The 26,270-nt window shown below is 42.7% G+C and overlaps 1 protein-coding gene across 1 annotated transcript in view; it reads left to right on the top strand.

The window, feature by feature from the left end:
• The first annotated feature begins 3,120 nt into the window (after window positions 1-3,120).
• CDH2 (cadherin 2) overlaps window positions 3,121-26,270 on the top strand; it is a 211,525-nt gene continuing 188,375 nt past the window's right edge. Inside the window, exon 1 of the mRNA XM_032309845.1 lies at window positions 3,121-3,283. Coding sequence (XP_032165736.1) covers window positions 3,224-3,283 — 60 coding nt within the window. The 5' untranslated portion in view covers window positions 3,121-3,223. The remainder of the gene's footprint in view (window positions 3,284-26,270) is intronic.

The following is a 26,270-nucleotide window of genomic DNA, read 5'->3' on the forward strand; positions in this document are numbered from 1 at the left end:
CTCTGCAGGCTGATGGAAAGTTAATCTTCTGACTGACAATGTTGTGATTCGAGGCTAAAAATCCAAGAGTTTGGTCACCATTTGCCCAGAGAAATGAAGGGCCCCATTAGATTATTTTAACTATGATGCCAAAGTCAACACTGGGTCTAATTTTATTAACATCAAATAGATGCACAAAGTCTCCAATAACATGATTTTTGACTAGGCTATTCCTTCTTGTGATAAAAGGCTGATTAGCAAGATGTGGCTGACCACGTGGTCAAGTTAATCTCAGGCAAGTTTCCAAAGCAATTCACAACCATTGAAAAATGAGAGGCACACAAGTTGGACCAAATTAAAAAAAAAGAAAAAAATGCAGCAAGTTCTTATCTGTATGATCAAAACCTATTGGAATCAGAGAATTAGTTAGCTAACAGGCATTCCAAAGCAGATTTTGAAGTCATAATAAGAGTTTAATTTATAAGGGGCATGATGTTTAAAGCTTCTTGCAAATAATACTAACAAGCAATAGAGTTACTCATGCTGAAATCTCCTCTAACTTTAAATTAATCAGAATGGCAATAAACATCAATGGCTACTGCTGGGAGTGGGGAGGATATAAACTAAGGTCTCATGTCCAGGATCACAGCTTAATTCTGAAGATGGGATCTACAAACGCTACTTGGTAATAAGACAAACAATATTTCCATCTTGCTACTGAATGTTTTACTATTACGCATGGCTCCTGGAAAGTGGAATTTATCAATACCTTATTGCAAGAACTTTTAGGCAGATTAGCAATAGTGTGACAATAATATTTAACAAAGAAGAAAAAAAGAAAAAAAAACAAGCCAAGCCTTTTATCCCTAAATTTAATTAACATGACCTTCTGTATTCTTTTTGAGAAGAAAATCCCGGAATTATTTTTGAGATTCACTTTAAAAATGGCCTACAATATTATGTTTTAATTAAAATTGAATAAGCCTCCCTATGAATATTAAATTTTTAAAAGCCTAGCCAGCAATAGTACATTATTAAAAGCTGCATCACTCATGTCAAAGAAATTAGTTAGCTGACAGTTAGTACTTCAGTTACCCAAAGTAGAATAATGTTCATTAACTGCAACGAATTTCCAAGACCTCCAGAGTGTGGAAACGCTTAAGTAAGAACCGGTGTTTTAATTTACCTGTAAAACCTAAAAAAATAAAAATAAATAAATAAAAATTAAAAATAAATAAATTCTGGAAAAATGTATTATGTAGCCCAATCAATTACTCCTCACCCCTCCCTCTATTCCACAAATGCTTGTGACCCAAACTTGTAAAGTCTCTCACTTTTTGTGAACCACTCCAAGTTCATGCCTTAAGGAAAGGAAGCAAATGTCCTCTACTGTGAACTATCAGTCATTTTCTCTTTTAGGTAATCCTATCACAGCGAGTTCTGGCTTTTAGGTTGTTCACCCCCTCTCTTTTTCTTTTCTGTTTTTCTTTGTTGATTTTGTTGGAGGTGGTGTAGGGAAGAAGTCAAATTCCCTGAAACTGTGGGTTAAAAATTGTGAACAGTATGCTCACGAGTTAGAAATAGAACACGGGAGACTTCACATAAAATAACACGCACTCAAACTCTCAGAGGAAACAAAAGAAAAGGAAACAAGAAACACAAAACTTGGGCTGTTCCAGCACATTCGCAAAGGTGGGAGAAGTACGAGAGCCACAGAGAAACTGCGGCCTCCGCCCTCCCCGGCCCGCAGGTGGCTCAAGGCAAGCACCTCAGACAACAATGGCCAGGATGGGCTCTGCCTGCGACGCCAGTGTGCTGTGTCTGCCCCTACCAGGAAAAATAATCTATCTCGAAAAAAATGAGAAAACAGAAATAGCGTGTGTTAGGCTACCTAGGAGACATTCTCCCCTTTCCTAATCTCTGATTCCCCATCGCGGTCCAACCAGGAACCTGCCAACCATCAAGTTCCCGTGCAAGTTATTTTATTTGCCCGCAGCCCCTCCACCTGCCGGGGCGGTGCTCCGCGCACCCCAGACTTCCCTCCGGCGACCCCCCGCGGGCTGCAGCAAAAACGGGGTGCTTGGGGGTGGGCGGGGGCGGGCGGCTGCCGTGGATCTGGCCGGCTACCGCCGCAGCTCGGTGGCCTCCGATTGGTCACGACGCGGGCGGGGAAGCTCGGCGGAGGAGGGAGGCGGGGGTGAGGGCGGCGGCGGCGGCGGGAGGGAGAGGAGAGGAGAGAGGGCCGCGCAGCCTGGCAGCGCGTGCGGCGAGCGCGGGGAGAGTGGCGGCGGCGGCTGCGGCTCGCGTCGGTCGCGCTCGCGGAGGCCGAGCGGGGTGCGCGGGCGGCGGCGGCGGCGGCGACAGGGGGTGGGGCGGCGCGCGCGAGTGAGCGGCGCCGGGCAAGGACCGGCAGGCGGGTGCCGGCGCGCAAGCAGCAGGGGCGGCCGCGGCGGCAGCTGCGCGGGACGGAGCCGCGGCAGTAGCGGCCGCGCCGGCCCAGGCCTCACCCCCGCGCGGCCGAGGCCGGAGAACAGTCTCCAAGTCCCCAGGGGGCCGGAAAGGGGAGCCGGAAAGCTGCCCTCAGCCCCCACGCAGCGAAGGCGCCGGCCGGCGGGACTGCTGCCCTTTGTGGGCGCAGCGCGCTCGGCCCGGAGCGCCCTCCCCGCGGCGCTCTCTTCGGCATCTTCGTCTTGCAGAGCGGCCCTGGAGAGGGGACCCAGAGGAAGCAAAGCCAGGAGCCCGAAACATCGCGTTGCGGAGCTCCTCGGGAGCGCCAGCCGCTCCACTTCCACCTCCGCATCCTACCCCGGCCAAGGTCCCCGCCGCCTGCATCCCTCCCGGCTTCCGCTGCGCTTTAGGGCCGGAGCCTAGCCGCCTGCGCTGCCACCGCGGCCGCCTACACACACGCACACACACTCTCTCTTTCTCTCTCTTTCTCCCTCTCTCTCCCACACCCTCACACGCACGCCTGCTTTCTCCCCCGCCCCCTCCCCAGCTCCTTGATCTCTCGGTCTGTTTTATTACTCCTGGTGCGAGTCCCGCGGACTCCGCGGCCCGCTATTTGTCATCAGCTCGCTCTCCATTGGCGGGGAGAGGAGAGCAGCGGTGAAGGGGGTGGGGTGGGGAGGGGAAGGGAAGGGGGTGGAAACTGCCTGGAGCCGTCTCTCCGCGCCGCTGTTGGTGCTGCCGCTGCTGCTGCCGCCGCCGCCGCCTCCGGCTCCTCGCTCGGCCCCTCTCCGCCTCCATGTGCCGGATAGTGGGAGCGTCGCGGACCCTGCTGCCGCTTCTGGCGGCCCTGCTTCAGGTACGCGGCCGTCTCCGCGGGCCGGGCCGCGGGCGGGGTGGGGCGGGCGGCGCCGGGTCCCTTTGTTCCCCGCGCCGCTGCGGGGCCAGGCTGCGCACCCGGGAAGGGAGGTGCCGCACCGCGCGGTCGGGAGCTGCGCAGGCACGAGGCTCGGGCCGGACGCAGGGACAGGGCTGGCCGGGCCGGCTGGTCTTCCCGCGCCGCTCCGTCCCGAAGGGACCGATCGCCGGCCCCCTCTGTTCTTCCTTCCGGGCCAGGCGAGCTTGTAGGGGGTATCTCCAGGCAGCAGAAGGGTGAGGCAGGATAGCTCCCAGGTTTTGCAGTTTTCTACGCTTCTCGCTCCTCGCTTTGCACTTTGCTCCAATTTTTTTGTTTATTTCCGCAGGGATGGGTCGCGAGTTTGCAGTAGGAATTCTCACTCTGGTGTCTTAGTTACGGGACGTGCCTCCACCCCACCCCACCCTGGCACCCGCGCGCCTCCCGGTGCCCGAGGGCTCCACTGTCCTATTGTCTTTACCCCAGCCCAGAGTTGCTTTCTCTTCTTGTTCTCTTGCCCTCCCTGTATTCTGTCTCGGTCCCACCTGGAAGAAAACCTCGTCCCCCTGCCCCGAAGAGTGTCTGCGGGCCGGGGTCTCCGCACCCAGCCCCTGCCCCGCACGCCCCTTATCCTGGCGGGCGGGGAGAAGTTCCGTTACTCGGCTATTATTTCTCTCCCTCTGTCCTCTCTCTCTCCCCTGCGTGCGTCCTCAGGGACGCCTTCGCGAGGAGCCTCCGCACTTTTCACGCCTTCGGGAGAGCGCCAGACAGCCTCTTCATGGAATCGGTACTAGGAGGCTTTTCCGCGGCAGGAAGCACCTGCTCCAGGCAGGTCGCAGGCTCCTAGCCGCTCCGCGCCACCGGCCCCCAGCCCCGCTGACCGCCCAACTTTCCCGTGGCGTCCGGCCGGAGGACATGCCGAGGGCCCTCCCGGCTGCCCACGGGGTCCCGGGAAGCGACGCTGCGCTGCTCAGCCGCAACCCCCGCGCCGAGCTGGGGCAGAGCGGGGGCCGGGGGGGGGGGGGACGTTCTGAATGGGCCCCCGCAGGCGATGGGGTTCCAAAGCGGCTGCAGGAGAGGGCGTGTCCGCCCTGAATGCAGGTCAGGGTCTCCGGGGGAATCCGCCCAAGGGGCCCCCTGCTCATCCTTGCAGCTGGGGGTGGCCGGCGGGTGGCAGCTCTGAAAAGTGCGGGCGCGGCTCGGAAGTGCCGCTGCGTCGGTGGTGGCCCGGGCTGGGACAGATGGTGCGGATCGCCCCCCTCCGTGGTCTTCACGGGTCAGGGCCTGACGCGCTCCGGCCGCGGCGGGTGGGGTGGGGGACTGCGGGCGCCGGGGGCGGGACGGGGTCGGCGCCCGCGGTCTCGCTCTTTCTCCCGCCGCCCCCTAGAGGGATGTGGGCAAGAGGCCGCTGGAGCCCTGTCCATGGTGCGCCGTGGAGCGGCGCGCCCTGCCCAGCTCCGCGCTCTCTCCCCCCAGGTCGTGCTCTCCCGCTTTCAAGCTCTCGCTCTCTCTCCCTGACTCCGTGGCTGCCCGGGTCCCGTCTTTTCTCCTTTCTTGGGTTTCTCCTTTTGTTCTTTCGTCTCCTGCTGGTCTCTCTCCCCTTCCCCCACTCGCCAGTCCGCCCCCCTCGGCTCTCCTGACTCTGGGGTTTCTGAACTATTAGACTAGACGTTTTTTGGTCTCTGCAGTTTTGAGAAGTGGATGGAATTTCTTCTAACTGGGGGAGGAGACCCGTCAGTCACTTACTAACAAAAGTATCTCCTGTTATAAAACCGCCCTTTATTCTTGGAGTGCGCAGTCCTCATTCTCTCACCTCCTGTCACTTCATTTATTGTTTCTTCTTTTCAAATAGGGTTTACTAAAGGGGTTAGGCTGAAGGGAAAGGAGGGAAAAAAATGCTACTTCAGTGGTTTGAAGTTAGGGGGAGGGCAAGATAAACTCAAGAATTCTATGGACATCAGATATTTTACTTTTTTTTCAACAAAGAAAATGCCGTTGATCAAAAAAAAAAATCATATTTTAAAAACATTAATTTTGAACATCCTTGAGTGGTTTTACTGATTCACAAACAACTTTTCATAAATTTTCAGTGTGAAACCAGCGGTAGATGGTATTATGTTCACTAACTTTTTGATCTGAAAGTAAGTTTTAATTGAAAACTGCAGTGAAGTTAGGACAGGAGGAGATATTTGTTGGTCATTCATATCGTGGGACTAAGTGTGGTACCACTGGAGCAGTCTCATTTTCTCTTAGTCATCTGCCTTGAAGTCAGGTATGAACTTTCTAAGTCATTTCCTAAAGCATTAAAAAAAAATGCGCTTATCTTTACCATCCCATGTTCTTTCTCAGTTTCTTGTAGACAGATGTCATGTTGACATTTGTAAACCCTCAGGAAAAGGGAAATTATAACTTTGTCAGCAAGTTATTTAGCGGTTTCCTGATTCCTGGGTGCAAGTTAAGCCATCACATTGAATGATTTGCAAGGTCATTAGGAGTGAAAGAACAGTGGTTTATGCAACATGAGTTTTAGGGTTAAATGCGCCATGTGGATTGTACAACTGAGATTAGAAATGACTTCGTGCTAATGGCCTGCTTTACACACCAGAATAACAAAGATCTATCTGCAAGGTGAAAATGGCCCCTCTGCAGTCATCTGCTATTCAAGCCTTTTTTTTTTTTTTTTTTTTTTTTTTTTTTAAGGTCAGATGAAGAAGACAAGAGTTTTAGGAAAGAGGATGAATAGGTTATTAGTATAGATGCAGAGCAGCCTTATTTTTTCAGACCGATTAAAGAAGAACAAATATTCAATAGGACTTTATGCATTTATGTGTTAACTGAAGTGTTCTTTGTTATACTTTGAACACTTTTATTTTTACTTTGAGAGATTCCTTATTAGTTTAGTTCTGTTAACTTACATTTACACAATCCTAGTGAATTTTGCACATTATGATATTCAGCTTTAAGATTTTCTCTAATTCTTCCTCATTTTAACTTAGGGCATTCGCATTTTCTTTTGCACTAAAAACAAAAAAGTCAAATTTAACCATTAAATTTCAGGGGTCAAAGGATATCACAAAGTTAGGACAAACTTTTCTTTTAAATTATACAAGTGACTTTCAAAGACTTCAAGAGATTTATCATCAGGCCAAAATAATAATAATAATAATAAAGAGAAGAAAAAAAAATCAATTTTACTTTTAAACCCTACCCAGTAATTACTAGACTAGAAACCTGCTTTGTTTTTCTAGTTCACACTTTAATGCATAGTTCCACTGTTCCAATTCAAATATACTTGTATGGGTTATGAAGCATCAAGGATATCACCTTAATGTTTATAGATACTCTGGATTCTTAGTCTTATCACATAGGTCCTGCTTTCAACCCTTGGTGAGGAAGTCTGAAAATAGATGGCATAAACCATACGTGATTTTCATCTGTTAGGTGTAAACACTTTGAAAGGATTAATATTCAATACATGAAACATAGAAGAAGAAGCTTTTTTTTTTTTTTTTAGGATGTGGGAAATCTAGTACGCAGTAATCATGTTAGATATAAAGCATATTTATTCTCAATGTTTACTTGATTTTCATTGTCTTGTAACAACTTATTGTGAGAGTAAGGAGAATCAACATAGTTGGTATTCACAGTTTATTCTACTTAGTGGCCCTAGTTATTCATAACTTTGCCCTTTTCTTATCTTGTGGTATGTGGTCATTACTCATAGGTGGTGCAATGCAAGCATCTTAGGTGTGATTTGAAAAATAATAATTTGTGCATTCTAAAATATTTTATGAACACATTTTAAATATATATATGCATGGAGATATAGATAGATAGATAATTTATATCCATCTCTCTATATAATTTTTTAAGCCCCAATTGCAAGTTCAGAATTTATGTACAGGTTGTACTTTTTGACTTTCAAACGTTCCTGAAGTCTGCTCTGACCTTCTTCTAAAAGTTCAGATTTTAAGAGGAAGTTCTTTTTAGATTGTATTTTTTTTTCATAAAGAGACTAAAGTCTTCCTGGAACAGATTATTTTGGTGACAGTGTATTGCACCAAACTGTCCTTAATTTCCCTTTTCATTAAAAATTTTCAATTCTTAAATCTGTTGTGCCTCATTAAGCTTTAGGTTATTAATCAGGAAATGTCAAGACTTAAAGCAACAGTTAATCTTTCTTTAAAATGCCTTTAAAAAAATCCTAAGTAACTCAAATCCCCATTCCGTTTTCAAAGGGATATTCTTAAGTTAGAAGAGTGATTTTTAAAGAAAAATCCTAGATGTAATTTAAGAAATGTAGTGTTTGTGTATATACTCTACCGTTTTGCACAAGTTAACATTATTCAAATTTGTTCTTTTGGCTCAAATACAAAAAGTAATCAAGTTTAAGCACTGCACAGACTGGTGGTGAATTTTATCAACCATTTAAAAAATATGATAGATTTGGAGTTTGGGTTTTGTTGTTTGAGTATTTCATATCTGCCATTAGTATACCCTCTAAAAACCTAAGCATTTTCAAGTTGGGTTAAGAACTGTAAGTTGAAATGTAATTTGTATCAACAGATCATTATGCTTCACATTTCTATCTTTTCCTACCAAAAAGTTATTTTTGTTTTAATTTTATAGCAAATTATATCAGTTAATTTGAACAGATGCTAGTCTTTGTGTTTTTAACTAAATGTAGATCAGTTTTAATTAAACAACCCTATTCATTCCAAGGAAGAGGTATATACAGATGAATGTTTTAGTTAGAGCTATATCTTCTGCCTAGATAGAGGGATGTCTTTAAAGTCAAAGAAGGTGAATTCCAGAGCTAAATAGGACCTTTTAACAGATTTGGATTTAAAGATTATGATTTGTGTACAACAGAGTTTTTGAAAGGAAAATTTGGGTTATAAATAAATGCTTCTCAGTTCTTATTTTTGGTCATTCTCTCATACTCAGTGCACTTCCTTGTCTGAGCCTCCCTTGTACTTAGAGAAGTCCACAAGACCTTGGTGTGTGTGTGTGTGTGTGTGTGTGTGTGTGTGTGTGTATGTGTGTGTATGTACAACATGTATGTTGAGGGTTGTTATCTAACCGATGTTGAAGGTTGCTATCTCCTGCAACATTTATCACAATTTGTGTTTGCCGTCAAGGTGATTTGGGTACCAAGGGTGTAGTAATTTTGTTCTGTGCAAATGAGCTGATGTTACATAGTGTCAAGGGCAAGAGCTAGTGTCAAGGGCAGGAAGAACCTGGGGTTCTAATCTAGTCCAGATGTAGTTTATGCCCTTAAACTCTCATGACCTCATTTTCCTCAACAGTAAAATACTGGGCCTGGTTGGGTTAGTTGATCTTTAAGGCACTTTCCAGTTCTGGGACTCCTGGGGCTCTTTAAAAAAATCCCCCAGATGACTCCTTTTCAAAGACTTTGGAATGATTTTAATTTTTAACCTGAAATGCAAAGATTTCCACATACTCAGAGTGGTAGAATATCACTTTGAAGGTCATCAACAATAGTTTATATGGTAGGTTAGAAGTCATCTGTATTTTTTATATGCTTGACTTTTAAAATAATTTTTTTCATTGGCAGTGCTTCTTTTACCACTAAAAGTAAACTATTTTGGGGGGTTAGACTTAAAGAAAGGGGAATATGATACTACTAAGAATAAAAATTATTCCTTTTATACTTCAGTGTTTCTTTGAAAGGAGACGGCTTCCACAAGAACCTTTGAATTGAGTGATATGGGTCAACACTAAAAATATAGCCCATTGACCTAGCAAGTTATTTTTCTACAGATATGTGGGTATTCATGATGTATAAATCATGATGTGTATATAGTCATAATGTATAAATCCATGATGCATACATCATATGTTTGCATGCGTGTATAACGATATGTATTAAAATACTTGTAATTACAAAGGATTGGATTAGTTGAACTCTGAATGTCATCAGTAGAAATTGATTTAATAAATCATGTGTAATATGCATGCAGATTTGAGAGCCCTTACTGTGTGGAGTAAAGCATTTTAGTTCTAGTTCCAGATCAAGAAAGTGATTGTTAAACCACCAAATGTTTGGCACAGTCACGTACCTAGAAATGCATCAGAGAGGGACAGCGGATATGACCAGTGGGACTTCAGGGCTTCCAAATGAGGAGAAATTGGATGAAGACCGTAGTAGAAGCTATAATGATAGAATAGAAGATCAAACAATGTAGAAATAGGATGAAGATGACTTAAAGTAACAGTAGAACATCCTAACGTCGTGTTGAGAACAACCTATAGCAGGCTAAGCTACAACTAGGCCTAAAGAAGATTGGGTAGTTAAATAATAGAATCGGTTCCATGTTGCATCATAAAATGACCATACTTTGCTGAGTTATTTGTGCCTGAGGGATTACATTAGTTCGTTAAACAATTGTGATATCTCTTACATTCCATTGAATATTTAATTTTTCCTTCTATTTCTGGTGGCAAAAGTGCGGTCTAAACACCTTATTACTACTATCTAGAACATAAGGTACAGAAGAATATTTAGTATGGAAATCAGATGTTCTGGTCTACTGCCTTGATTAAATAAACTGTTTAACTTGGGTTTTTCCCAAGTAGCATTGGAAAATTAATTGTATAATGCCTTTAAAACAGCTTGAGCTACTTAAAAGGAAGTGCTATTATAAATATAATATGACAATCATATAGAGATGTGCTTGGAGACATGCTTGATCCATGATCCGTTCTTCAATTTTCTTTGACAAAATATACCTTCATATAACAAAAATAAATAAGTGCTGGAGTAATAATATATTATTATTGTAATTTTAATACTGGTTTTTATGTTAACTTAAAAATTTACTTTACCATAGAGTATTTATATATTTTTAGTTTTAATATTGGTTTTTGTGTTAATTTAAAAATAATTGCTTACTTAACCATCATAATTGAAAATATTTGTATCCAGATTCCCTCTCCCCCATTCTGATATATTATTTAATGTGTCAGTGGATTAGTTAAAGGAATTTGTAAAAAAAAAAAAAAAAAAAAAAAAAAAAAAAAAAAAAGTTAATTGAAGGGATATGTCTTAGAATATTATTCCAGAAATTACTGGAAATGGAAATGTGAAATGGCCATTTTCCCCTCAGTATTAAAATAAATTTTGTGTTTATTCAGCTTTCTTCTGTTACATTAAATATTGAAATTTTTTAAAAAAGTCTGTTTGTTTAATTATTTAGCTAGTCTATATACCCAATATAAGGCTCAAATGGAGGACCCCAAAGTCAAGCGTCACACACACTACTGACTGAACAAAGCCAGGTGCTCCGAAATATTGAACTTTTCTGATACTGCTTTCAGTAACGGTTGTAAGCCTGGCCCTTCAGGTTTTTTTCCTCATATGCAGTTTTAGGACATCTCCCAATTTATTTTATTTTTATTAATTCTCAGTAGGTCATTCATGTAACTCAGAAAAGCACATACACCAGAGAAAACTGTTAAAACTTTAATATTTGCTGCCACCTCTCTGAATGTGTTGTTTTTTTTTTTTAAACTAATGTCTGGTAGTACTAAACCTTTACAATAACATATTTTTTAATTTCAGTGAAGAGAACGATTATGTTATCCCAGTTAATTATCCATAACCCTGTGAAATAAAATTCCCATTTTAGAGATGATGAAAGTGGAACTCAGTTTGAGTAGTTTTTCTGAGAATCCAGAGTGAATGGTATCTGTTAGAGTAGATTGAGCCTGACTACAAAGCACATGGTTTTCATCCTTCGTCTGCAGACTGGGGACCCTTTCAATAAAATTGTACTCAAGGAATGAATATCACATTAGAGAGGAATTTCAGTTCCTCTTTACTGAGTTGATAAGATTTTTTTTTTAAGTAGTGAGCTTCTGAGTTATATTTTCTAATTAATTTGACCTTAAATACTTTGAATTATTTTGGCTTCTGAAGCCAAAATGTAAATCTTGGTTAGGATTATCACTCATTTTTAAAATATGTTCTCTTAGAGAAAGGAGAAAATATCGTAGGGAGATGATTCGTAATCCATTTTATAATGTTCTTCAGATTGTCTCGATCAACAAATAACATGCTGATAAATTCTCAAAAATAATTTTTTTGCGCGAATTCTTAGAACTTTTGATACTTCCTAAGAACCTAGAAGCCCTCAGTCTATGCGTTTTTATTTTTCTTTTGATACTGTTTTTTCAGCTTCTTTCCTGTGAAAATAAATTCAAGAGACTAAATCACCGAATTTTGATATATGTTTAGTGGCGCATTTTCCACATTTGAATCATGGGAATTACTTTTTCTCCCAAAATGAAATTATATGTCCGCATCTCAAAAGGAACTAGTAAAGCAGATTCACATGAATGCTTTGTGGAGGGACAGTGTTTTCTGGCAAATCCTTGTTTTGCCAAGGAGAAAGCCTAGAACTGTTTTGCTTGTAATTTGACCTGTTGTAACTGGGCAGATTCAGTTGGCTTGACCATAATCTCCAATAAAATGTTTCTTGGTTCATTGGGAAGCTGTTACGTGAACTCTGAAATAAATGACTAAAAAGTCATTAATTTTACTAAGTTTAATGGGGATATAATCCACTCCCTCTGCTTAACATAAATCTGTCATAAACTAGAGACCGTGAGGACTTTAATTTTTTTTTTCTTTTGTTGTCTTAATTGGTTAACGCAACAGTTCAAAGTCTGAAGTTCATTCTTTACGGCTTTCTGGTCCAGTAAATAAAGAAAAAAATGTGTTTTGTGTGGCCAAAATATTAACCTTTTGCACCTCCTTTGGCTCCCCTCCCCCCCAGTGGAGTCCATTTGGTGGTGACATGCTCAAAATTAGTTTCTAATGTTTGGCTTCCACAAATTGGACTTTAGGGAATTCAAAATGCAGAGTTGACACACACCCCAACATACACACTCACACTTTATGGAACTATCAAATGCATACAGGAAAGTGCACATGTAAGTGGAGAGCCTGTTGAATGTTCATAAATTGAACATACTGTTGAGTCAGCTTCCAGTCAAGACACAGCTTCAACAGCCCCTCGTGGGTTACCCTCCTCCAATTTTAACTGTCCTCACATGCTGAGCATTTACTTTACTTCTAGGAACATCTATTACTTTTGCTTATATTATGGAGTCTTTGTACTTTATGAAACCCTATAGTATTTTCCCTTTTATGTCTGGCATCTTCCACTCAATTCTAGAAATGTCCATATGTTTGTGTCATATGTGTTTTAATAGTCCGAAATTAGGAAAGTTTCATGGATGTCATAGAAATATCCAGGAATTTAAGGAAGTTCTTTTTTAAAAAAGAAAAAGAATGGAGTGATTCATTGCAGCTAAAATTTGCTTGCCTATCTGTCGTTGGTCGAGCCATGAAACACCTTCTGTGGGTTTTCCTACTCAGATTTTTTTTTCTGTATAATTTCTTTTCTTCTTTTCTTTTCTACTTTTCTTTCTTTTAATTTGGCAGTATTGTTTAACCACAAGCCAGAAACATTTAGACTGTAGTTTATAGCCTCTTTCAGAAGGAGGATAGAAGCAAAGAACTAAATGTCTTTTTGATCTGAGTTCTTCAAGCAACGGGTTTGGGTGTTAACAGATTCTAATCTTTTCCGTGATGCTTCTTAATACCTTCTCTGAGCTTACTGGTGACCCACTTCTCCAAGAGGTCTTACCCAGATTTAATTTTAATTTAAAAAAAGGTTAAATGGAGGGTTATAATGCCATAAACTGCTAGTTTTCCAGCTGTTCAGTGCATCTTTGGGAATAGTTGACCCTCTTTCGTGTTTGTGTAGGTTTTTTAAAGATCTGAAAGGTTGCCATGAAGGATGCAGAGTGCCATATTTGTCCCAAGATCTTTCTTTCTAGAAGCCTTTTCTCGCCGTTCTCTGCGGTTGTGTAGTAGAACCAGATTCTTGGTGGAGGATTCCATGCACGGTGATGAGGAGGACTGAGGACTCAGATTCCAGCTCACCAAGGATTTGTGTGCTTCAAAGCAGCTCTAATATATATATATTTTGTTTAATGTTCTTACACGTGTGGACTTCATTTTTCAGTATTTAAGGGATTGTACTTTTTGCCAGGCCTTAGCTTATTGATAGGTAATACGTATTTCACTTGTGTTTCGCCCCAACCCATACTTTTTCTCCCATAAAAGTTACTGTTTATGTTCGGTGTTTGTGTTTTTGGCATTCAATTTTTATTTACAGTTCTGTCTTTTCTGTTTGGCAAATACTAAGAACATTTGGGAGAACATCATAATCATTGATTTAATTTACAAATCGATTTATAGTTAACTTCTTTGTAAAAGAAAGTGAATTAGCCGTGATTTGGTTTATGGTCTTCCCTTTATTTGAGGCCATCTCTGTGGAGCTGTGTTTAATAAAAGGGGGATCCTGGTATATTTAAATGTAGATAACAGTGGACTATCTGCAGATGGCTCATAACATTTTATGACCTAAAATAAAGATATTTTGGAAAACAGTGAGGTTACTTTTTTAGTATTTGCCTTTGTAATGGATAGTGCCGTGATTCTTATTCCTTATTTTCCTAAGTCTTAGTCCTTCATAATCTAAATGTATACATAACTTAAATGTATATACACATACATATATACATACATATACTCATACATGAGACGCGTTCCTGGAGCACTGCTCTGGTGGTTGTGCCGATATGTAAATTGAGACCGTGCACCTCCAAACACAGTCTTCTCAAACCTCACGTTATATCAGATTGTATATATCTGTTTATATCTTCACATTTAGATATTTACTTAGCTGATTTTTCTTTTTTTTTTTTTTTTTTTTTACTTACCTGAAATTTCTTTTCAAGTATAGTGTGGTATGAAGGTAGAGACTCTTGTTTAGTTTCTCCCATTAATATGTAATACACAAAATACACAGACTAACACATGAATGGCTGTCGTTTGTCAAATAAAGCTGCTTGTTTTCTGATCTGAAATGGTGCCTTTATTACATTTAACATTTCCTTAGGTTTTGGGTTCTTGTCCTTTTTTTCTTTCCAGTTGTACTGATTTGGTTGCCTAGAGAGTCAGTGAGGCACAGTGGGTAAGACTGGTTTCTGGAGTTGGTTGACCTGTGTTTGTGCCCTAGTTCTGACACTTGGGTATTGAGTGCCCTTGGATGACTGACATTTTTATAATGGTCTATCCTAAGGCTGTTATGAAAAGTAAATGGGTTAATATGTATACATCACTTAGAAAAGTGCTTTCATATGGTAAACAAGGTATAAGCTCTTTAACTGAAGATTTTGGGGCATAGCCATTACCACTGTTTTACACAAACACAATCAAGGAATAATTTAATGATTTGAATATATTTGAGCTCTTTTATGTCCAAAGCTTTGCTCTACGTTTGGTGTGATAGCCAGCTAACTTGTAACTCTGAAGTTACCACCAGACTACCACCAGAGTGTCCTTTCCGCCCCACTGGGAAACCACAATTGAAGGACACATATTTTAACATTCCTCTTTAAATTCTAACAGATGTTGTCTAGGATGATAGGATTAGGGAAAGAGGTTAATATATATGGAGTGTTATTCTGCCAGCCATTTGATTTGGGAATTACAGGTAATCGAACAGAAGCTATTCTCCTGTCTTCCAAGTCTGTCTCTTTGCTTCTGTGATTTAATTCTTTAATGTTCTGATATTGATGTAAGCGTGTGTGTCCATGTGTTGAGACTAGCCTGTAGCCCGAGTAACTTACTCATCTCTGAATCCTTTTAACATGATGATGAGGACCTCATAGAGAGGAGGGGGTTGAAGGCAATGTTGGTTGATACCAACACAGAATCTGCCAAAACTGAGTGAAGATTCATTGTTCTTGTAGATGCTGATGATTTATTAGCGATTAGATGCAGGAAATGTTACTTTTAACTCAATTTCATCCTGTCCTAATAATAGCACATCATTTTTGAGTAATTACTATGCACCAGGCACTGCTCTAAGTACTTTAAGCGTATTAACTCATTTAATTCACAGAAGATTATGCTCATTTTACATACAAGGACACCAAAGCACAGATAGTTTAGAATAAGGTACCCAAAGTAATTTTGTGAATGAAGGAACTAGGATTCAAATACCAGCAGCCTGATGTCAGAGCCTGTGTTCTGGTTTGGTACTTATTTGAATGCAGGTAAATAAATAAATAAAGGCTGGGTTGACATCCAGTTCTATTTTGTATATATATGAAGTTCAACCTTTTAAAAAAAAGTCTTTTTTTTTTTTTTTAATTGTAAAATGTGATCCTTGTGGAGGACTATATAAAGCATATATGCACAGGCTAAAAAATAATTATAGTATACAAATATGTCAGTGAAACTACCAGACAGATTAAGAAATGGAATATTGCCAGGATCTTGGAAGTCTCCAGAATACTGTTTCAATTCCTCATTTCACCCCCAGAGGCAACTACAGTCTTCATTTTTCTAATTAATTATTCATTGCTTTTCTTTGTAGTGTTACCGTCTATGTATATATTCCATATATGTGCGGGAGAAGAGATGTATTTAAGAAAATGTGTGTGTATTATGCATTTATAAATACACCGTACATATGTGTGTATTTATGTGCATATATATATATATATATATATATATATACACACATAATGTACTTTTTGTGATTTGCTGCTTCTGCTTGTTTTGTCTTTTAAGATTCATTAATTTGAGTTGTGTAACTCTAATTTGTTCATTTTCACTGCTCTAGGGCATTGCATGCTATGAATATGGTAGAACTCACTTGTTCAATTTATCGTTGATGGGTTTGTGTGTGTGATTTCAGAATTTGGCTACTGTGAACATTGCTGTACTTGCCACCTGGGCATTATGTGTCTGAGATAGCCCAGGACTGCATTTCTCAAACTTGAGGTTGTGTAAGAATCACCAGAAAGCCCATTAAACAGAGATTCTTGGCCCCGCCCTCTGAGCTTCTGATTCAGTAAATCTGTGGTGGAGCCTGAGAATTTGCCTGTCTAGCAAGCTCCCAGGTGATAGAATGCTGGGCTGCTCTAAGGTATGTACCAGGGAGTTAGAATTGCTGGGCTGCGAACAAGAATGTTTTCCAAATAGGCCCACCAGCACCATGTCTGTATTTCTGTTTTTCCATAGTTTTACCATATGTGTTATAGCCAAACTTTAAAATTTTTAACAATCTAGTGGACTGCATAATGAGTTGAAGATTGTTTTGATGTGTGTTGTGGCCTTTCTCTCTTCCTTGAGGTGTTTGAATGAACACTAGCCAATCTGATGAAATTTGTAATTTGTTATAGCTTGGCCTGACTGTTTACTGCCTATTCTTTTTGCTTAACATTTTCACCTGTGGCTTGTGTGGGATGCTGCCAAGGATTGAGCCTTCTTGAAAGCTGACTCATGTGATTAAATCTAATATTTGCTGAGTGCTTACTATGTGCCAGGCCAAGCCCTTTACCTGCATTGTCTCATGTAATCTCACATCAGCCCCCTGAGATAAGGTGGGCATTTTCATCACTATCCATTTTACAAATGTCTCCCTGAAGCCTCGCTTAATCCTTTCACTGAAAGACATGCCTCTAGGATGTGGCCAAAGGGGACCTGAACAGGGTTTTGCCTTGCTGGTAACAACCAGTTCCTTCGAAGTCTGCAAGCGTATATGCGGTGGGAAGAAAATAAGCTTGTCTGTTCTAGATTTTGGAAAGATTGAAGCCTGGAGGAGGATTTGGACTTTAGAATCCAGACTTTAAGGGTCTCGGTTTCAGAGAGTAACTTTTGGCCTTAAGAATAGGAAAATTTATGAGACTGAGTCGGCATTTGGATAGGATATCATGGAAGTAGGTAGTTTCTGTCACTGGCCACATGGCCCCTTGGTGGTGATTTTAAGAGATGCAAGTAACTCATGAGTGGTTGACAGTTCTCTGAATTGCCTTGTTTTTTTTCTGACTTCAGGCTGGCTGGGCCCAGCACCGTAGTTACCGAGCAATCCAGAGGTACATGCGATTTTCTCTTCCTAGCACCTGGGGTCCCCCAAACACTTAAAGAGACTTAGATGTTTGCTCTCCGACCCTCAGTGTTCAGCATCCTGGTGAGCTTGTGGCCCTGCTGGTGGTAAAAGGATGTCATATAGTCTGGCCTTTTTGATCTTTGAGTCTTGGCCTTTGGATATTCAGTAATATTGAGACTTTGTTTGTAATTCTGGTGTCTTTGAAGAGACCTAGTAAACAGTGCTTCTTATCCATCTAAGTTTTGGACAAGTAAGACAAAAGCATCAGCAGATAGCCAAAATACAACCTTTACTACTGACAAAGGTGAGGGTGGAGAATGTGGATTAAGTATGTAGGATCTCCGAATCCATTCCCCCCCCCTTACCTCCCACCTTCAGCGGCGCCACGTGAATGCCAGCCTCCTGCCTGGGGACCCTGCTCTCGTAGGTTCCCGGCAGCATCGTGATACCTGCACTGAGGTGATGGAGGTACTGAACTCTGCATGCCCATTTGTTTCCGACCAACCTGCCAGAGAGGTTGACAGAGGTCAGGAGTACTATCGCTAGTGTAGCTCCCTCTACTTGAAAGTGGGGAGTAAGGGCTCCTGAAAACCTTCCCCAGATTTTGGATTAGCCATTGAGTTTATGTTCTTAACCACCAAACGTGCTTATGCAGAAGCTTGGCGACTGTCCCCTGATCAGGGGAAGATGGGCCTCTGTCAGGAAAGCCTGGCTTCCAACTTCGTGAAGCCTCAGGAGATCAATAGGTTTACTCTGTAAAGAGTTCTCAGAGCTAATGAGGCATGCGAGATGATCCCAGCAGTAGTGGTGCAGCCTACAAAGTTAGAAGGCAAACCCACTGCCACCCTAAAAGATTTATTCCAGGCGAAGTTCAGACCCCGTGGCCTGTCTCTAAGTGTCCCAAAGCCATGACGGGGAGCCCAGGATATCTGAGGAAAAGACTCACCGTGGGCGGAGAAAACCTTCATCAGTTTAGCTTCCCCAGTTGCTAATCAGGCTAAGCCTCTTGTCTATAATCCATGACCTTTGAACTAAGCCCAGAGTTCAAAGGGGAAATGAAGATTTAAAGATACTGAATCTGATGGATGGAAGTCAAAGAGGACAGAGATTGCCACCATGGGCTATTCTGGAACCTCGCACAGAGGGGTAGTATCTCAAGTGCCAGTTTTCTCAGGGAAAATCCAGAATGCGTGGGTGAACCCCCTATGCGGAGGGAAGGACTCCCCCTGGGAGCCTCTCCCTGATGAGTTTCAAATGGTTTGCAACCAGCACACTGAAATATCCTACTTTGCCTTTCCCTGTGAGCCCCTAGAGACTGCCAGGCTGGGGCTGTCCCTAGCGTGGGCTCTGTCTGGTGGATAGTTGTGGGACACACTGTCCTGGGAACAAGTGTTTTCAGTCTCTTGCCACCTGTTGTGGGGTTGCTTTAGCCAAAAAGTCCCTCTGCAAGGCAAGATTTCTCCTTCATCTGTAAAGACCCGTCCAGACCGCTTGGTGGGGGCTGATCCTGGAGCCCGTGGGCAAATTAAGGAGGTGCCTTATTTTGCCTCCGAATGCAGAGGAGAATTAGAGACAGCCAATCCAGTCCTGCCCTCTAGACTTGTCAGTGATTTCAGGAGAGAACCTTGACAGGGCTCTGGAATTCACTGTCTTTTAAAAAATGGCAGATATTACTCTGCTCGATAGTCTTTAGGCAGTGGATGTTGAAATAATCTCCTTTTTCTGTGCCTCGGCTATCTCTGTGTATTCAGCCCAGGGCCCATGGGCACCTGCAAAAGTTTAGAGCTGCCTCAGGCCTTTGCCAAGGGACCAAGCGACAGTGGCCCTCACTCAAAAATGTTTGTCATTTGGGTTAAGGTCGCCCCACATGTCCTGCCTCTTTTCTGAGATCCTTGGCCGATAGCCTTCCCTGAGGCCCCCTGCCTGCTCTAGGCCCCAGCTCTGTAAACAGCCACTTTCCTGGAGAATAACCACCATAAGTTGTGGTCACACATCAAGATCAAAATACCCTGTGGTTTAGGAATTAAAGCCTCTTGATGTTAAAAGCTACCTGCCCAACTATAAAAACCAGCCACACTGCACAATCAAGGTTGCAAACCACCAAGTTGAAAAACATGCAGAGCTGTAGTCAAACACCCTTTCACCCCTACCCAGGGACCGGGTACCTCCATGAGTATTTTCTTCCCCAGAATTGGGTTCCTTTTTTATTATTTGCCAAGATCTCCAGATACCACACCAAACGCAAGTCTCTGAAGGGGTCCAATAAGCAGGACCTCTCCTCCCAAACCAAGTTCTGAACCAAGTGAAATAGAAGCCAGCAGAGCCAACAGTTGGGAAAGGAGGGTATCCTGCGGTTCTGATAAAGGCTGGGTTTGAGGGCATGGCTTTTGTCTGTTGCTAATAGGGAGCCCCAGAATCCCACAAACGTTTGTACTCAGTTGCAGGCAGTTCTGGACACCCTCCCCCCAACCCCCAAATGCTGCAGGGGATCTGTGAACTCCCAGCATGGAAAATGAGATCATCACACTTGTTTTCTGCAGGCCTGTGGCTCCCCAGTGGGAGGAGTAGGGGACAGGCCTGGGCACCAGCTGCCCACATTGTTCTTCTGAATTCAGCCTTCAGATTAAGTTCAGTCCATCCTTCTCTCTAGGGCAGTCATTCACAAACTTCTTGGTATTAGAATCCTTTTACGCTCTTAAAAATTACTGAGTGCCCCAGTGAGCTTTTGTAATGTGGGTAATCTCTGTTGGTGTTTAACGTTTTAGAAATTAAACTGAGAAAAAAATATATTTAATTCACTTAAAAATATTAAACTCATTATATATGTAACATAAATACCAGTTATTATGAAAAATAGCTGTATTTTCCAAAACAGAAGAGAGAAGTTAGTGGGAAGGGTAGCCTTTGCTTATATGTTTTTGTACATCTCCTTAGTGTCTGGCTTGTCTGCTTCTGAATTTGCTCTGTTTCGGTATCACACATCACCTGACCTCAGGAATACTCCACTTTACACTTGTGAGAGATTGAGAGTGAGAAGACAAATAATGTTATTATATTAGAAGAAGAGTTTTTGCCTTTTGACATCTCCTGGAAGGATGTTGGGGACCCCCTAGTGTTCCCCAGCCCACACTTTGAGAACTGCCATTCAGGGTAGGACTGACTGGTAGAGTGGAAAGAGGTGAGAATGTTAAGAGGTAGCGGCATTCCTTCCACATGGAAAGAAATTTCTGGAAGGGGAGGAAGCATTCCCCCTCCACAGGTTACACAGTGGAACTGTCCAAAGGCCAGTCTTAAATCACTCACCATGGCCATGGGTGGAAAAAATGCCAGTCTTCAGCCCCCGAGTTGAGACCGGAACTGATGACATTAGCTCTGTAACCTCTGAGTTAGCATGCAGGGCTCGTGGGTTTGCTTCTTTATTGCTTAACCTATTAGAACACCACTGGGCAGGGTGCTGCTTGGGGAATGAGTTCAGGAATGACTTTGAACTCTGATGTTATTGACAGTGCCCCCGTCTCACTGCAGCACATTTCTGGAAGCTGTGCTGTGAATGTTATTTTCTCACAAGAATAATGGTATAATTGGGTTGGGTTTATCTTATCAAGGACTTAGAATTAGATAAATCACTATGGCCAACTATTCAAATTAAATCAGAGTTATGGGGACTGTAAATATCTGTAACCATTTTTAAAAAGTGAAACCATTAAAAAAAAAAAAGTGAAACCCTGTTCCAGGTTTTATGAAACGGGCCTAATTGTAGATGAATACAAGGGAGACTGGAGTAAGGGGAGTGCACGGAGACTCTATTATGGACGATAATCATTTCCTCATCAGTATCACCTACTGAAAATTCATATACTCGCTATAATATGTATTTGCTGATAATTTTCCACATGTACGTTTAGAAGAGCTTGAGGGAGGTGGAGGGGTTTTGGTTTGGGTGGCTTAAAATAAACAAGATGTTTATACACGTTTGTGTTGATGTCTCTTTCTCTCTTATTTTTCCCTAGTTTCCAGAAACATTGGAATTATTTTAAAAGGATTTACCGTTATCTTCTCACAATCATATGTGAGAATCGTTTCAGCAAAAGTTTACAATGGAATTAAGTAGATTTGTCACTTGGTCTTAATTCATAGGGGACCAATTCCAACCCTTAGCCAGTTAGGTAATATGTGTCATCGTGTGTGGTTACTTCCTGATGTTTTTGTCCCCAATTCGCAGTGGGGGAGGCTGGTCCCCAAAGCCATTTAGTGCTGCTTTGAATGCTATCCCTAAATTGACTAGCTAAATAACCTAGGGCAAATTCCTTTTAGTTTGCTTCCTTGCCTGCAAAATGGCCCTATTACAGTACCTACCTCATAGGGCTGTTGTGAGGATTATTGGGATATAAGGCGTGGAAAGCATTGGAGTGTGGATCCTGGAACGTGGTAAGCACTCCATAAATACTAGTAATCAGTCATACTCAGTGTATTTAGTCAGATGAATTCCCCAGTTGGTTATAAACACCATCTAAGGCTAAGTAATATACTGTTTGATGACATGTTGAACATTGTGTGTAAGCCTCTTGTGATCGCTGGTGAGTGTAATGGGTTCACGGGGCAAAATCAGTGTAAGCCGGGACTAGTCGTCTCTACGGAATAGCATTGGGCACTTGTGGAGCTTCTCCTGGCAGTTTAATTGCAGAGCGGCCTGAGCCACAACCTCTTGATAACACTACTCTTTTTTCCCAAGCCCAGTCCACGAGTCTTTGTAGAGTTGCGACCCATCACATTAAATCCACGGCACTCCTTGGTCAACTCTTGGCTGTGTTTCGGGATTGCACTCCACAAAGCCTCGATGCCTCGGAAGCCTCTTCTCACGTGGCTGACGAGATGGGGGTGATACAGGTCTCCCCGGACTTGACTTGTTCCATGTTTGTGCTTTCATAGGTTCAGCTCCTGAGAAGTTGACTCTCTAAACTACGTTTTATATATGGAACACAGATTTCTGCCTTTCAGGCCGTTGTGCGCTGGTGTTGTCCTCCGGCTTTGAGTTCAGCCTCAGCAGAGTGGTCAGGCTTCCTGGCCAGCATCGATGCTGGTATTTGATTATTTGCCATTAAAAGAAATGAAAATTAGAATAATAAAAATACTGATGCTAGAGATATTCAAGGATGCATCCTAATAATATAATAGAGGTGAAGGTGGAAATTACTAGGTGGGTCATAGAGCGCCGTGGGTGGCCTTGGTCGGGGATTCCTCGCGTCTAAGCTGGTTTGGATTCTATCATAAAGTCAAGAAAGAATTAACCAGTTCAAAATGCTGGGCTCTCCCTCCAGAGTAGTACCTGGCAAAACAAAAATATCAAAGGGCAGGGTTAAACTTCTGCACATTTCAAGCATGTTTCCAGGGATATGAAATTCAAAGTGTCATCAATGGCATGGCTGACACAGAGAAAAATCTTTAAAGAGTGGCAGCAGCTCTTGAATAATCTTCTTAACGCAGCCTCCAACCTCATGGATGGAATCCTGTGAAATGTAGAGAATCTGGCAAATGTAATTGTCTGGTGATGAATTGGATTTAGAAATGCAAAAATTAGTCATGCAGACTTGGTCCAGAACGGTCCATTATTTTAGTACCGTGTACCCCACTAACCACTTAAAAAATGTCTTCACTAGTTGTTTAGTTTTGCATATAACATTTGGAGACCCTAACCACATAATAAAAGTATTACCATAGTTGTCCCCCTTCCTTTCCCAACACTGCTCACCCCCACCTCACAGATACACGTTAGGGAAAGGATTCCACTGGTTTTCTTCCTTCCTTCTTTCCTTCCTTCCTTCCTTCCTCTTTCTTTCTTTCTTTCTTTCTTTCTTTCTTTCTTTCTTTCTTTCTTTCTTTCTTTCTTTCTTTCTTTCTAGATTTTACTGATTTATTTGCTAGAGAGAATGAGCACACTCAGGGAAAGTAGCAGGCAGAGGGAGAAGCAGGCTTCCCACTGAGCAGGGAGCCCAACACGGGGCTCTCGGTCTGATACGGGGCTGGATCCCAGGATGCTGGGATAAACCAACCAAGCCACCCACGTGTCCCTCCACCTGTTTCTTTTGCACACTAATGCATTTTTGTCATTTGGTTGTTGCTGTTTTCTCCCCCCCCCCCCGAATTCCTACTTTATAAGATGCTTTAAAAATATTTCTCAGGTACTCATGTAGCAAAACAATAAAAGTCTTCATAACAGAAAAAAAAAACCACAACAGTATCATAATCATAGCTATCCCTGGTCTTGTGGTGAATCAGGTATTCTCTTTAAGGTCTTTATCTGCTTCACAGCCGTCCCGTGAGGCTGGCACTCGATCAGTGAGCGTAGTAGTGCATGGTTGTAGAGAAGAGGAACCCGAGGTGCAGGTGAACTTCTGCAGCTTCTGAAGCTCACACAGGGCACACAGTGAGTGGAGATAGGGTTTAAACCTCAGTAGGTTTGCTCCAGAGCCTTGAGTCTTAACCACTGTGCACATTACTGCCTTTATTTCCATACAGAGTAAGAGACACACATAAAGAAAAAGGAAGTTTCCAGCTTTGTAGACTGCATTAGATAATCTACTTCACAGAACTTAAATGATTACTAGATTCTGACCATAGAGTATCTGGAAGGGAAGAAAAAATGAAGAGATTGATGCTTTGGGGGAAAACATCCAATTGACTAAATTCGATAAGCAAGAGAGCCTAGGTTTTAGTTAGGCAGCCTTCAGAGGCAGAAAGAAAAGATAAAGATTCCATTAGCGTTGGGCTGCTTTCGGATGTGCAATTTTTAGCCAATAATCATAGATAATCTCGATCAGGAAGAAGATGGAGAGGCCAGGGGCCTGAACGTCCACTGTGGCTTCAGTAGAATATTTTAAAGCTTGGATTTAGGAGTGATTTGGAGGAAATTGGAAAGCGGAGCCAGTGACCGAGGAGGACTATAAAAAAGAATCATGATAACAGGGACCTGAAAGAGTAGTGGACTCGGCGCTTCCAAGCTCACAGTATTGAGACTACGGAGGAAATTCTAACGGGAACAAAAGTGACGTCATTGGGAGTTCAGGACTGGAACAGATAGACTAATCCTAACAGGCAAGCAGTCCTCCTCAACTCCTATTACACTCTTGTCCTTTCTAGACAAGGAGGTCGATCTTCAGCCTGGGAAGAGTAGAGCAAATACTTGTAAGAGGAAATTGAATCTCAAGATAGGGGAACTGATCGTGTGACGGCGCGGGGCGGCTCTGAATGAGTTCCGCTCCTCCGGCCAGCATGAATTTCATCCTAGTGGGCCAAGCGGACTTTTGCTGCTCGCTTGTAATCTTGGAAGAACCGTGGAGACGGATTAGGGATAGGATCATGCCCGATTAAGAGCAAAGCCAACAGCAAAATCAAGAAAGCATAGTTTTCGGGGAAAAGAATAGAGAGCCCTATGCCGACCTGGGGCAAATTTCTGGAACCGGTAATGACAAAAGGATGGCTTGCAGATTCAATTTTCACATGCACACGGTAGCTAGGAGACAGCATGGGATTGTTAAAACCAGGGAAAATAATTGTTTCTTTATTGCTGTTTGTTGCTAGGTTCTCGGACTCGAAGGCTAGGGCACGCAGGTGGGCTGTGCCTGGCGTGCGGAGAGGTTTCAGGCGGGAGATGGGGGCTGGCTGTGTGGCCACCCCGTGCTGTGGAGGCACTGGTTAAGTGTGCCGGTTTATCTACCACATGTCTTGAAATTCTGTTTTAGTGATTCATGATTTAGTTCCAAGAATCTGGATTATAGATCAGGGTTCCAGGTTCCTTGCTATACTGGAGCAAGTATGGGAACCGCTGAGCTGTAGGAGACATGCGGGGGTTGGCTTTATCTTGTCATCATAGTGTTAATACTATTACTGACAGCTGATGCATTGGAGAACCACATGCCAGACACTATCCCAAGTGCTGTACACATATGATCTCATTTAATCCTCACCCCCGCTGGGTGGGTGCTATCTCTATTGTACATATCTACTGTACATATTGTACAGATGGGGAACTGTGACGTCTCTGAAGTCTCAGAGACAGTAACTGATGGGGTAGGATTCAAACTACTGAAGTCTGGCACTTTGAAAATCTGAGGTCTGCACTGCTCAGCAGATAGCTTTTTTTCTTTTCTTTTTTTTTTTTTTTTTAAGGTTTTATTTATTTGTCAGAGAGACAGAGAGAGAGGGCACAAGCAGAGGGAGCAGCAGGCAGAGGGAGAAGCAGAATCCCCGCTGAGCAGGGAGCCCAAGGGAGGACTCAACCCCAAGACCCTGGGATCATGACCTGAGCTGAAGATGGATGCCTGACCAACTGAGCCCCCCAGACCCCCATCAGATAGCCCTTCTTAAAAGCCTGCCTTAGGGCTCCAGTTTGGAGGGAAGGGTGATGTCTGGGCATGTGTCCCAACCTGTCTTTAGTATCTGAGTAGGATCTTTATGAAGACTTTGTGGTATCTCAGGCCTTCTTAATGCAGAGAGCTGGAGGGGTGGGGAAATGACTAAATCTAGGTGGAATTATTATTTTATCACGATCAAATCTGGTAAGGTTACATGTAAATTGCTGCCTCTCGGGGCCCCAAGTCAGCAGCAAAGATACTGGAAGCCATGACTTAATAGTTTTCTGGTAAAAAAGATCAGGAGTTGTTTGGGTTGTCTACCAGCTCGATATAAATCAACAAGCCTTTGTCTATGCTGCACCTTTGGCCTGGAATGCCCTTTCCCACTTCCTCCTCTTTCTCCTGGCAAATTTTTTAATCATCTTTAAAGACAGAGCCTAAATGTCACTTCGGCTATGGAGTCTTCTTTGATTTCTACAGGCAGATTTATCATCCCATTTTTTCTGCTTCTTTAGCACTTTGTTCCTGGTGTTATAATTTTGCGATTATCTTTCTTAGTTTGTGCCACTCAAGTTCACAATCACTCAGCTGGAAACGTGG

This window comes from Mustela erminea, chromosome 13 (assembly GCF_009829155.1).
Source record: "Mustela erminea isolate mMusErm1 chromosome 13, mMusErm1.Pri, whole genome shotgun sequence".
NCBI lineage: Eukaryota > Metazoa > Chordata > Mammalia > Carnivora > Mustelidae > Mustela > Mustela erminea.